General features: G+C 45.5%; 1 protein-coding gene across 5 annotated transcripts in view; it reads left to right on the plus strand.

Moving 5' to 3' along the window:
- shroom2a (shroom family member 2a) overlaps positions 1–13078 on the plus strand; it is a 31781-nt gene extending 18703 nt beyond the window's left edge. For 2 of the 5 annotated variants that reach the window (XM_076726524.1, XM_076726528.1), the window contains 10 exons: positions 280–381; positions 731–748; positions 988–1110; positions 1451–3920; positions 4362–4447; positions 7815–8417; positions 8987–9538; positions 10889–11060; positions 11202–11474; positions 11582–13078. In XM_076726524.1, coding sequence (XP_076582639.1) covers positions 280–381; positions 731–748; positions 988–1110; positions 1451–3920; positions 4362–4447; positions 7815–8417; positions 8987–9538; positions 10889–11060; positions 11202–11474; positions 11582–11854 — 4672 coding nt within the window. In that variant the 3' untranslated portion in view covers positions 11855–13078. The remainder of the gene's footprint in view (positions 1–279; positions 382–730; positions 749–987; positions 1111–1450; positions 3921–4361; positions 4448–7814; positions 8418–8986; positions 9539–10888; positions 11061–11201; positions 11475–11581) is intronic. The other 3 variants (XM_076726525.1, XM_076726526.1, XM_076726527.1) reach the window with 3 other exon arrangements.

Genomic DNA, 13078 nt, shown 5'->3' on the forward strand with positions numbered 1-13078 from the left:
TGTTAGTTTGACCAGGAGATGGCGCTGTAACACCATGTATCAGCAGACATTTACACATGTGTAGACTGCATATCACTGTCCTGTGAATAGTAACACTGTGGTAATTCAGTTGGATCAGAGGAGATTTAGAGAACCTTTGTCCCAGTGAGCTTTTGAGACACTGACCGCTGAGTTTTCTGCAACACTGTGGTGAGCTCAAACTAAATGTCAGGTGGTCTTTGTCCTGTCTTCAACTGTCGGTGAGCTCTTAGTGTGTGTGTTCCTCCCCCTGCTACCCAGGAATATGAAAATGGTGGATATTGTAACTCAGAAAATGCCCTCAGAGAATGACGTGCATGTGGCAAGAAGCTTTCTTACGAAGATTTTGCGAAGTTCCATGAGGTACGGTTCTGCCCGCAGCTTCATCGTAATCATTACCACCTATTCCCTGTGTTCCACTCCCTGTGCCCATAATCATGTTAATCATTTGTCTCATAGAAATGTCATCTTCATTCCTCTTGTAGCAACTCTCCCTCTCCCATGGTTTATTACCTGCCCTCATTGGCATGTCTCTTTGGATTGTCTTGTGGTTCATGTCATTAGATGAATGATATGCATCCCATTTGTACCGCATGCAATACACTGTCTGTCCATGGCTTGTGTACACTTGTTTTTGTGCCTATATTGATAAGGAAATGGAATTGTATGTCACTGATGTGTTCTGTTCACCTTTTCCTGACATGCAATTCAGAAAGAATCACTTTAAAGGGTATGTTTCTTACGCATAACTGACAGCTCTGCAACGTTTTTCATTAAACAGAGATGTAGATAAAAACTCTGAAACAGTTTCCATCTGTGAATGTTGGAGTGAATCAAAATCATTGCAAATCACCGCCTCGATGTAGAAGCAGTAAAACAAGTAAATCTTTTACAGTACGTGCAAGAACATACTGTTTTCCATAAGGGGCTAGCCTCTAATCCAGTCTGTGTTTTTTGCCCTCTCTGCAGGCGGAATGAACCCATAAGCAGGCCTCACTCCTGGCACTCCACCAAGTTCAACGAAAGCCAATCAGAGACTGCCAAAACACAGTCTCCACCCACGCCAGTCTGGCACACCAGATATGATGCAAGGTAACTCTTGGATCTTGAAGTTTGCCTTTTGAGTCTCAGTGTTAGATATGAAGCACTTTAGAGTAAAAGTATATGACTGTGCTTTACTCTTATGAAGGGCGTTTCCAGTATATTACAGTAATGGTAGAAATGCATGTCTCAACACAGCTATTGACCCAAAAGGCTGGTAATTGATTTGATCTAAATGTGACTGCCATGAATCGGTCATAAGACTGTACAGAATTAGATATCATAATTCGTAGCTTCATTAACAACAGCAGTCTCTAGGAGAATGACTATTTTTGCTGAAAAAAAGTTGATTTTTGGATTTTCACACTTGGTCCTTTGCTTTAACCTCCAGCTCATCCTCGACTGATCTGTCCTCCGGCTGGGAGCAGACAAACCTGCGCAGAGTGTCCGACCAGTTCAGCTCTCTGGGCAGTATGGACAGTCTAGAACATGTCTCACACCAATATCCTGCTGGTCAGCTGTCACCTGCCAAGTCCAACAACAGCATGGAGCACCTTGGAGGAGGCAAACGAGACTCAGCCTACAGCTCCTTCTCCACTAGCTCTGGGACACCAGACTATACCCTCTCAAAGAGCAATGCTGCCTCGACAGAGAACATGCTCTACAAGTTCAGTCAGTGGGATGCAGGAGGAAAGCCAAACAATGGCAGAAACAGCCAGAGCATGACTGAGGGAGTCAAACAGGATGATAGGGTGACGTACTTTCAGATCCCAGAAGCTAGCACAGGCTGTGAGGGTCCGCAGACTGAGGACTTGGCTGGGTCCCGTCATTCCACTTCAAGTAGAACCAGCTGTGGACCTGTTTGGCATGTCCCTGAAAAAAAGAAGACCACTTCCCCCTCTCCTCCCCCTCCCCCTCCACCTGCACGCAGTGACAGTTTTGCTGCAACTAAGGTACATGAAAGGGGTCTCGTTGTAGCTCACCCCGAAGGACCTGAATCGCGTGTCTCCTGCAAGGTTCCACTGCTTCCTGCTTCCACTGAAAATTGGCGCAGCCACAACCTTTCCCCGAAAAATGACAGTGACAGTTTTTACCCTTCATCTGATAAATCGAATCATAATCAGTTCAACTCAAACAAGCAGTTCTCATTGTCCAGTAGTGATGTTCGGCAAGGTCAGCCGTACCATCAGCGACACCATAGTGACAAAAGCACTTCTTATTCTCAGCCCTGGGCTACATCTGTACCAAAGCCACAGAACGTAGGTGGCTACTATTGTAGCATGCAGGAACTGCCTACTAACGGTTCTGTGCAACACTTTGGTCAGAACCAGAGAAGGAATTTAAGCACCTCCCAGTCTACAACAACCACCGACCAAAACACTGACAGCAGTGGACATAGTCGATACTACTGTGTCACAACATGCCAGCCCATGCAGCCTAACCCCCAGCCCTTGTCAGGAAAATCAGAGGACAGGAAGAGTGTCACAGGCGTCGACCTGGCACAGACCCGAAATGAGCAGAACTCTCTTAGCCCACAGATTGTCACCAAGGTGAAGTATAATATGCCCCAACAGCAGCAACACTCCACGCACATTAAAGACAGTAATGGATACAGCAAGCACCAAGTTAGTACTGTACTCGAAACCTCTGTACCTAAATCCAGCTCTGATGATCGTGGAAGCCAGAGAGGACACAACACACACAATGCAGAAGCTCAGTTCATGAGTTATCCCTCTAGCAGACAGTCCGAGCAGAGGCGGTCTCTGCCTCTACAACACAGAGAATTACCCCAGGACATCAAACATCACAGCCAAGTGAGCAACAAGATCTCCCCCCAGGCCACCCCAATGCTTCACTCATTATCTATGGATGCTGCAGGCCAAGAGGCAAGAGGCTCAAACTCTGAGGAGTCCCTTGAAAGCAAGCAGGCGAGGCGCAGTGACCGTTTTGCCACCACATTAAGGAATGAAATCCAAATGAGAAAGGCCAAGCTGCAGAAAAGTAAGAGTGCTGCTACCCTTCCTGGTACTGAGGGAGAGACAGAGGATGGTCAGGATATCTGGAAGCCCACTGAAAACACCACGCCGACCTCTGCTGATGGCTCCTTCACCAACACCTACAAGGTTAATCTGAAGGAAGCACAAGCAAGGGTGCTTAAGGCTACGTCTTTCAGGAGAAAAGACCTGGAGCCGGTTTTACTAGAACACCCTGCAGCTGAGGCCTTACCTAACTACCCGTCCTCAGTACTGACCCGTAAAGATGTCACCCCTCTGCCAACTGTCTCGGAGTCTGGAATGAGTAAACCAGGGCCTGCCGGTGGGCAGGTAACTCGCATTGGTGGTCGAAAGCGCTTTCCTGCGGAAAAGAAGGTAAGGTCTTTCTCTGAACCAGACAAAATCCATGAAGTTGGGGTGAAGGAAGATCTCCCTCAGAATGAAAATGCAAGCTCCTCACTAGACCAACAGACGCTGTTTAAGGAAAGTGGGAAAGCAACTGTCCCCAGTCACAGTCCTCCTGAGAGCTATACCGAGAACCCCACAGAGACCAAGACCAGAGGTTTTGCAACAACCAGTGAAACGGAGGACGCAAAGAAAGGCATCAGGAACAGAGAATACCCTGAAGAGGTCCAGGGAGGTCCTTACTCTGCACACAAGCTGTCCATCCTAGGCCAACAAAGACTGGGAACCTTTGCTGAGTATGAGGCAAAGTGGAATATACAGAAAAAAAACCCAGAAACGAGAGTCTCCGGGCGGTACCGCTCAGCTGACAACATCCTGGATCCGGGACCAGAGGAGAGAACTAAAACCACCTGTTTCCACGAGAGATCCAGATCATCCCCTTCAGCAGACATCTATGGACAGGTGAGACACAAAGAGTTTTTGTGATCTCAAAATGACTTAAACTAACATTTTATTTGACTAATCAAAAAAGAAAAAAATAAGAGCTCTCTTGGTTGTAACTTGGTTTTAGTCCCTTAAATGTTGCAGCTCTATCAAACCCTCAAGGTGGTTTTACATCCCATTAAGACAAACATACTGAGTGAAGTGAAAGGAACAAAGGAAAGAGCCAAGTCAAATATTAATCCGTGTTTGTTCATATGACACACCCTCAGCTTAAGGAAAAGAGGGGCATCTACCCGCTGGTTTCTTTTTGCTCTTCTGAAAAACCAGGAAGCTGCAACATGAGTTGGTTGAACTAATTAACAAAAGACAAGAACTTTGGATAACTGGAAGCCTCTTTTCTGTGAACTGTTTGGATGGTTTTGCATAAAGGACATTGTGTTTGTTCAACTTTATTTACAGAAGATTCAAGCTCCTGCAAGAAAGTCTGAGACAGAATATTCCCAGACGGAGAGTGAACCTGTTGAACAGCTCAACGTTGCACCAGCGTGAGTACATTTCTTTTGATGTAACCTGCTAGGACATCAGTGTCTTTCATAGTGGGGCTTCTTTCTGTCTCCAGTATGCAGTGCAGTATACAAAACCAAACATTTTATTTTTCTAGGGATTGCCTTGGTATTAAGTGACCTCAGAGGAAGTAAACTAGTATTGTTAATTATCATCAGTGGGTAAATTGACAGTGAATGCTAACGTAATAATGAACAGCGTCTTCATCATGCTATCAGCATATCTATTGTGATATGTTATTGTGTTTCTACTCCTCAGCTTTATCAGTGAAAGAGGGCAGTAAGCTTGTAGGGGAACAGTGAGCTCTTTATGATCTGTCAAGGCATACCAGTGGCACTGCCTCGGTGCAGCTGTGACAACATAAGTCGTCTCTCTGGCTGTGCTTTGTGTCATTTGGAGGCTTACTGGTGTAGGCGAGGCATCTGACCATGTGTGTGACAGTGAGGACGTGTTTCTTCAGCCCTCTGTCGGAGTGTAATGGGGACCCAGGTTCAGGGTGCCAGCCCGAAGGCATGAATTCATCTTCAATAAGATCTGTTACTTTGCATAATTAGATTTTCTAGCCGAGCTAGCAGTGTGGCTCCATGGCGGTGTCGATGGGTTTGCCACTTTGGTCCAACAACAATAGATTCATGTTGATTCGAGTAATTACACAATTGTAGGCCATTGAGAATACAGTGTCACAGGAGGTGTGTCTCACTAACTAACTGCAGGCTAACCTACAAACATAACTTCTATGAGAAAGTTCCCTTTTTTGTGGTTTGAAAAAAGTTTGGAAACATTAACTCAAACTTTGTGAGGATTTGTGAATATTGTAAGCCTGGAAGAGGGTTGAAATAACCCCAAAATCATATGAAGCTGAAGGATGAAGTGGTTTGGTCACACTGGATTAAACCTCCCTCCTCATGGACTGTTTGTTTAATGGGTAGTGTAGAAATGTTTCCAGGTCATGTTGATGATTTTGATTTCCTTTGATGATCCCGTATGAACTCCTGTCATATGAAAACAGTGCAGTATTATTGTTTAATGTATAAAGTCACCTGTTGTGCCTGCTCACCTGTCTTATGTTCCTTCCTTTATTTAAAAATGTATTTCTTAAATTATTTAGAATTTTTCCTTCTCTTAAAGGAGCAGTCCACCACTTTTACACATGAAGTTCAGTTTACTGCTCATAGAGAGTACTACTGCTGTGTCTCTGGAGGAGCTTTCCGAAAAAAGTAACCCAGATGATGTCATCAAGGTTATCTTGGCGTGAGTTTAAGGCTCGGTTTCAGCATAGGTTTTAATATTTAACAGACTGTCTGGGTTACTAATTTGAGGAGAGAGATTTGAAAGAAATGGGTATTCACCAGACACTGAGGGTTTAATTGAAGATGATATTGCGCTGCATTATGGGAAATGTAGTACCCATTGTTTTTAGAGCTTGACCCATAGCTGGAGACAGAAGCCAGGATATTATAGCTTCTGCTGCTTCATGCAATGCACTTGTGGCTGCACAACAGTCATTCAGAAAGTGTCCCGTGAGGAAGTACTGGAAGCCGCTGGCAGAGCGGTTTAGATGTGACATCAGTGATACTGTTCATTCAAAAACAACAATGGTGGCTCCTAAAGAGGTTAGTGTAGATGCTGCTGTAGCATCGGGTGGACCAGAACTGGAGAGTATATCGTCATTTAAAGAAGAGTAAAGAATAGCATTGAAGGCTTTCCTCCAGATGGTTTCATGCTGTGCAGTGCAGGTTTATGCAGTAATACGAGTTCTTGATTTGTATGCTGGGAGTATTTTGTCCTTGTTTCTACTAGTGTGTGATAAGCAATATGTTTTAAACAGTATTCTCCTTTGTTCTATTTACTGAGAATCATTCTTACACTATGCACAGTGACGCGGTTGAGATGACTTCATGGCTTGTAACCAGTTATTCAGGAGTCTTTCTACGTTATCTAAACTTCCCACTGGTGAAACTCATTCATGGGTGTAGAATATCCTGTATTGAGCAACCTCATTGAAGGAGCCACACCATATGACACTCACGTTTGCATGACAGTGTCACAGTGCAGAGGATGTTATTGTCATTGAAAAGTCAGAGAGGTGAGCTGAGTGGGGCGTGCTCCACCCAGGCGGGGTTATTGATACGAGTGTAAAGAGATACCAACAGGTGGCTTCTATCACAGAGAGCCAGCAGACACACAGCACACTCACTTCTTCTTACTCCTCTATGGAAATGACAGCAGTAAAACGTCACATAGGGTGAGTTCATACATTCATTTCTTTTTCACAATTAGTGATCTTCACTGTGTTTGATCCTAATTTACCTGTTTTAAACCTTATCCTGCCATGCCTTTATATTTGTAGATATATTTGTCTTCTATTTTATTTTTTTGTGTATCCTTATTAATGACTAAACAACCTTCTCTTACATAAATATGGATTATTGGTAAAATTCTTACATCATGGTAACATTGCTCATATTCCTCCTGCCGGATACTGCGGTAATACCACTGGCATCATGTTTCATGTAACTTTCTCTCACTCTGTGCGGAGCTGTGGCTGAGGCATGAGGGAGGGTGCAAGCTGCAACAACAGTCGTTCATTGGGTGACTTGTCACAGCTTGTAAGAATTCAAATTGGCGGAGTTGGTTTGAGTTATGGCGTCTGTCTGTCACCGTGCTGTACCTTGTGACTGCAGAGTCAATACAGCTTTGTCCTTAATCAGCCCTGTGTGATTTATGTCTTAATGTCCTCTGAGCACTGGTAATTAAATTTGTATGTGAGCATGCACAGAAATGTGATCTGTGAGCACGAAACAGCAGCATTTGGCAGGTTTGCCTGCTTTTGGCATACAGTCTGGATCTCATGACAGCATTCCACTGTGTTGTATGGTAAATTGTGTAATTGTGGTTAAATTATGCAAAAGCACACAACACATACTGGGTGAAATCTAAGTGTACAGACACTTCATCTCATTTAGTTCACTATCAGGCCTCTGATGATTTCTGTTAGCTCCACATATTGAACTCTTGTTCCTCTTCAGCGTCTGACTTTACCTACAAAGAGTTAAAACTGTGAATGCGAATCAGGCAGGAAAAAGTGATCCGGTCTTGCTTCTTTGCACTGGAGGATTATTTATTCCTCTTTGCTGACTTGTGGGAACTGAAATATTCCTCTTCAGGCTGCCAGCTGAGCAGTTACCAGGGAGGAGGTTGCAGAAGAGAGGGAGACGTGTGTCTTGTCATGCTGGCATAATCATAGTGGTTGCCACAGCGTGTTATTTGATTGAGCTGCAGATGATAGTCCATGCTGCCTGGCTGTTGCACAGTGTGTAATTAAAAGCTTTCTATTGTGTTCCTCAGGTTCTCTGACAGAGGGCCTGGTGACTGTAAAGTGAGAGAAAAGCCTGTGGAGTTTGAACATTACTCAGTGCCACCCCCTCCGCCCATGACAGCAACCAACCCTGACAGCAGACACAGAGCTGCCCCTGCCACCATGAACCACAGACCCACATCTGTCTCTCACAGCCTCAGAGAGTCTGCCCTCCCTCAGCCCGAGGACCACAGCCACACCGAGCCTCCGTCTGGGCCCAGGAGGAAGCCCTCTGCGCTGGAGAAGCCTCCCCCACCCAGATGCCCAGAGGTCAACTCCCACGAGTCCTTCACGGGTTCCCAGAGCGAAATCTTCACCCACTGCTCTCCTAACACTGACCCTAACTCCGCCTTTGTCCCCACCCACTCTGCAAAGGAATCTGAGCAGGGCAAAGGACTTGTGGACAAAGGACAAGGGGCAGTACATCATCTGTCAACATCCAATCCTCAGCCTGCCTCCTCTCCCCCGGCTTCCTCCCACAGACCTTCAAGGCTGGCCACTATGGAGGGACAGCGCTCGCCATCGCCACAGTTTTCCCCACAGAGACTCAGTGACAAGCCGCCGGCCTCTCTACAGGATGAAGACTCACACAGGTAAACCTATTTGGTTTCATCAGAGAGGGAGATTTACTCAAGCTACCCAGTTTAGTCAGAACACAGTGACTGTAGCTCCTCTACTCGTCGCGTCTTTATGCTGCTTCTACAAAGGAGCTTATTGAGAGTCACTTTCTTTGTAGAATCAACATGTGAGCACCATCAAGTAAATTAGAGGGATTCTCCACATTTCTATAAAGCCACTGGCGGTCTTGGCATAATTCAGCTAAATGCCTGAAATGTAGTCGAAATGCTCCTATTGTGAAGCTGTTTATTCTTCCTCTTGATCCAGAACTAATTGATATCATCTGTAGTGAACTTACGACTGCACAGCAGGATTATTACAGCTAGCAGAAACCAATGTGGTGGGAGGAGCTCAGATGTCTTGGATATTCCAGCATGCTGGCCATGGAAAAAATCTCAGTTGCCATCATGCAGTGAAACTTTAAATCAGCGTATGGCTGGAATAACTGCGAGACATTTCCTCCTCCTTCCAGAGAGAAACACAAAGAACGTTCTTGGGGCTTCTCTTGGTAAGATTGTTTCTCTCTCTTTCTCTGATATTTCAGGATGGATCAAGTGATAGAAAACCAAACTTCTGCAGTGAAGAAAGTGCCCATCAGGATTGTCCACTCAGAGGGAGTCACGGAGAAGGAGAATTGTCCGTTTTTGCAGCACAGCGACTCCCCTGCTGTTGAGCCCGAGGGTCCCGGCGTAACCAGGCTCGGCACTCTGGGAGCTGCAGGGCAGGACTCGGTCTTCTGTGCCTTTACTCGCCAGAGGGAGCCCGACGGTACGCCGGTCGCTCAGATAGACCCAAAGCCCCAGAGAGACCCCTACATGAGCACTGTTAGAGATCCCACAGAGCCCACAGATGAGCCCGGCAGCAACAGGGCGACGGTAACCACAGGACTGTCTGAGGATCAGAAGAGAGAGGAGCTGGCCAGGGACATCATGGGGAAGGACAAATCGCTAGCTGATATTCTGGACCAGAGCAAGATGAAGACCACCATGGACTTGATGGAGGGTATCTTCCCTCAGGGGGAGCAGCTGCTGGGAGGAGCTCACCAGCGCAGGAAGGTGTCCCCGAAACAGACAGTGACCCGGCCCGCTGAGGAAAGGTCAGCCTCGCTCACTGGGCCTGACAGATGGCCGTCTGTGGAGTACTAAACGTGCTTCTTACATGCAGCCAAGCGCATTGTTCAAGGCACATTTAATTTGTACATGCAGCAGCTCACCTGCTCACCTCACCTGGTTTGACCTGCAGAGTGTTTATTTACTCAGCATATGCAGTTACTTTGATATGAGTACGAACCGGACATGTTCAATAACTCATCAGCGCTTTAACATTTAAACATCTGTATGAGGTGAAATCAGTTCATACGCATCACTTGCACAATATTTTAGGGGCATTTTGCTCGTACCTCTGTTCAAAGTCGGATTCACCGAATTGTCTTAAACTGCACAAATGTGATAAATCGCTGGTTTGGACCAAATGAATGCTGCCTGTTCAGGAGCAGGTGCATGTTCATGAGACTTGATCATTAGCATAATCAGCTATGTAAGGCTGCCTGTTTGTCCTTCTGTGGACAAAATCTATTCGTAAAAACGTTACCAGTAAAAAGAAGAATTTCACACCACAGAGCTTCAAGTCCGTCAGTAGTCGAATCAGGTGACCTGAAACAATTAGAAAATATTAATACAGCTGCCAACAACACGCTGCTGCAGCAACGCTGCGAAGCAAAAAGAGAATGATTTGACACAGATAAAGATACTGAAACACGTCTTACTGAAGCAAAGTGGTTAATAATGGATGATATGACAGTCATTATAACCTGGAGATGGATGATGGGATATCATACAATATGTGATGTTAGACCAGTGACTCCCAGCCACACTGAAGTTGCCAGGAGGTGCCTAGAAAGACTGTAGAGAACCTCAAATTAATATGAAAAATATAAACTAGGATTTGATTGAAAAATACATCTACATATCTGTATTAGGGAGAAAAATAACCAACCAAATTGGTGTTCATGAGAGTGCATGAAAACCAGTTAGCAACCCAGCAGAGAAGCTGAGATATTTAATTTAAAGTAGTGAATAAATGTAAATAGTTAAGAGAGGATCAAAAGGTGAAATAATTAGCTGAAGCTCATACATGGGTGGTGGAAAGATCCAGTTTCTGCCCTTCCAGTTGTTCGTAGCAGGAATGCAAACTTCATCAAATTAACCTAAACACTGAAAAATCAGTTTTATGGAAAACAGACAAACTGTCACACAGAGCCAGTTGGGAGCTGCTTACTGATCTGAACTGATACCAAAGAGAAGATCTCAGTATGAGAGAAGGGTGCAGGCCACATGAAAGCAGATCTGTCTGCACGAGCGGTTGTTGCATGAGGCCCATTGTTTACCCTGTGCGTTCTTTTTTGGTTTGGTCATGTGAGAAACTTTATTTGTTTCTTTTGTTTCAGGGAAAAGGAGGACAGTATGGCGGCGGCTGTCACCATGGTGACCACCTCGACATATTACAGCACATCAGCTCCCAAAGCTGAGCTCCTTATTAAGATGAAGGACATGCAGGAGCAGGAGCCGGAGGAGGAAGACTCAGAGGACGAACTGGACATTGATCTGGCCAACAAGAAGGTATCATACGCTCACTGAACCCGCTCAGATTTAATGTTAGTGTGTGATGGTAGAACTTAACTGTGTGGGTGAAAGCATAGAAGCAGTGCAGCTTAACAGAATGAAGATTGAAGGCCTGCGTTTTATCTTCTGTCTTTGCAGCAAGAGCTGATCGACAGCCTTAGCAAGAAGCTTCAGGTGCTGCGAGAAGCCCGGGAGAGTCTTCAGGAGGACGTCCTCGACAACAACGCCCTGGGAGACGAGGTGGAGGCTCGAGTCCAGCAGGTCTGCAAACCCAACGAGCTGGACAAGTTCAGGATGTTTGTCGGGGACCTGGACAAGGTGGTGAGCCTGCTGCTGTCCCTGTCGGGCCGTCTGGCCAGAGTGGAAAACGCCCTCAACAGCCTGGAGGAGGACGCTTCTGCGGACGAGAGGGTGAGTTAATGTGAACCTGAGAAATTGAACAGATAGACGCTTCCTCCGACCGCAAGAGAAAACTTGGTGCATCTCCTCAAACCCTAATCTGTTTCTTTCACCTCCAGCGGACGTTGGTGGAGAAGAGGAAGCTGCTGATTCGACAGCATGAGGATGCCAAGGAGCTGAAGGAGAACCTGGACCGCCGGGAACGCGTGGTGTATGAGATCCTGGGCAACTACCTGCAGGAGGACAGCCTTACAGACTATGAGCACTTTGTCAAGATGAAGTCCGCGCTCATCATCGAGCAGCGCAAGCTGGAGGACAAAATCAAACTGGGCGAGGAGCAGCTCAAGTGTCTGATGGACAGCCTGCCGATAGAGCAGCGGCTGGCCTTCTGAACGTGTTGGACGCTGATGAAATCAAGACAAGTTACGTTGCTCCAAGTTGCAAGTTGAGCCCTGTGTCCAGCAGAGGGAGACAGAGCTGAGGCACTCTGACATTTTTCTGCTCCGTGAAGCCTCGTCTGAGCTCCACTTCCTGCTTCACATCTTCTCTACTGGACTGCCAGCATCCATTGTTAACTCCTCTGTGAAAGATGCTGCTTTTTCTAGCATCAACCGACCACTGTTTCTATTTCATGCCATTTTTTGCTTTGTTTTTATTTTTATGTTTTTTTTTTAGTAATTTATTGTAGCCTTTTGAATCTGCATAGGAGGGGACAGTATTTTATCTTCAACTGATTTGAGCAGCCGTGCCACCTGATGTGTGTTACACACTGAGCATCTACGAGTATTTATCATGTTTTATGTTGAAATAGTTTCACACTCTGAAACCCTTTTCACAAAATCCATCAAATCTGGCCGAATATTTCAATAAACGCAATGGTTTTTGTTAATGTTTATGTATAAACTAGTGGCCTTTTACTAAAATGTTTGCGCCCTCGTTTTCCTCTCTGAAGAAACTTTTCCTCTGCAATAAACGGACGGCGGGATGTTAGTGAATGCACTCGTGAAGAGAAAGTGTGCAGATACTGGTCATTCTAAAGAGCACTTGTTCAGCTTCACTCAACAGAAGAACAGCAGCACTTCACATCCAGACTTTAACTCAAGTGAAACCCACCTTTGAAGTGCCTGGGGAGTCGCCCACGTCACTGCGAACACTGTCCCGTCTTTTCAGCCGCTTCTGCATGTTGCGTCCGTCAGTGCTGCTTCATTCACGGCCGGAGATAACGTGTTTAGATGATGATATTGCCACGTATGAGTTGACCAAGTGTTTCTGTATTTTGTCTTACTACTTCACTGTGTTTTGTTATCCACGGTGCAGATGTCGAATGCATAGTTACCACAGTTGTTACTTGACTTCTAGTTAAATTTTGTCACTAAATATTGTTCAATTTGATCATTTTGCAACCAAATATGGAGCTAAATCATTATGAACTCTGGTCTATCAGATGGTTCAGACTGTGAGGCTTAAATCACTCACCCAAAGTTGAACCCTATTGGAGGATGTTTGTTCTGCACATTTGAGAATATTAGTTTCACATGCTTCATGCACTGCTGCAGCCCGACTCTTAACACTTTATCAGCTGTGCTCCTTTATATCAAATAAAGAGTCTGCTGGAA

Source organism: Chaetodon auriga, chromosome 3 (genome assembly GCF_051107435.1).
Source record: "Chaetodon auriga isolate fChaAug3 chromosome 3, fChaAug3.hap1, whole genome shotgun sequence".
In the NCBI taxonomy this organism is placed as follows: Eukaryota; Metazoa; Chordata; class Actinopteri; order Chaetodontiformes; family Chaetodontidae; genus Chaetodon; species Chaetodon auriga.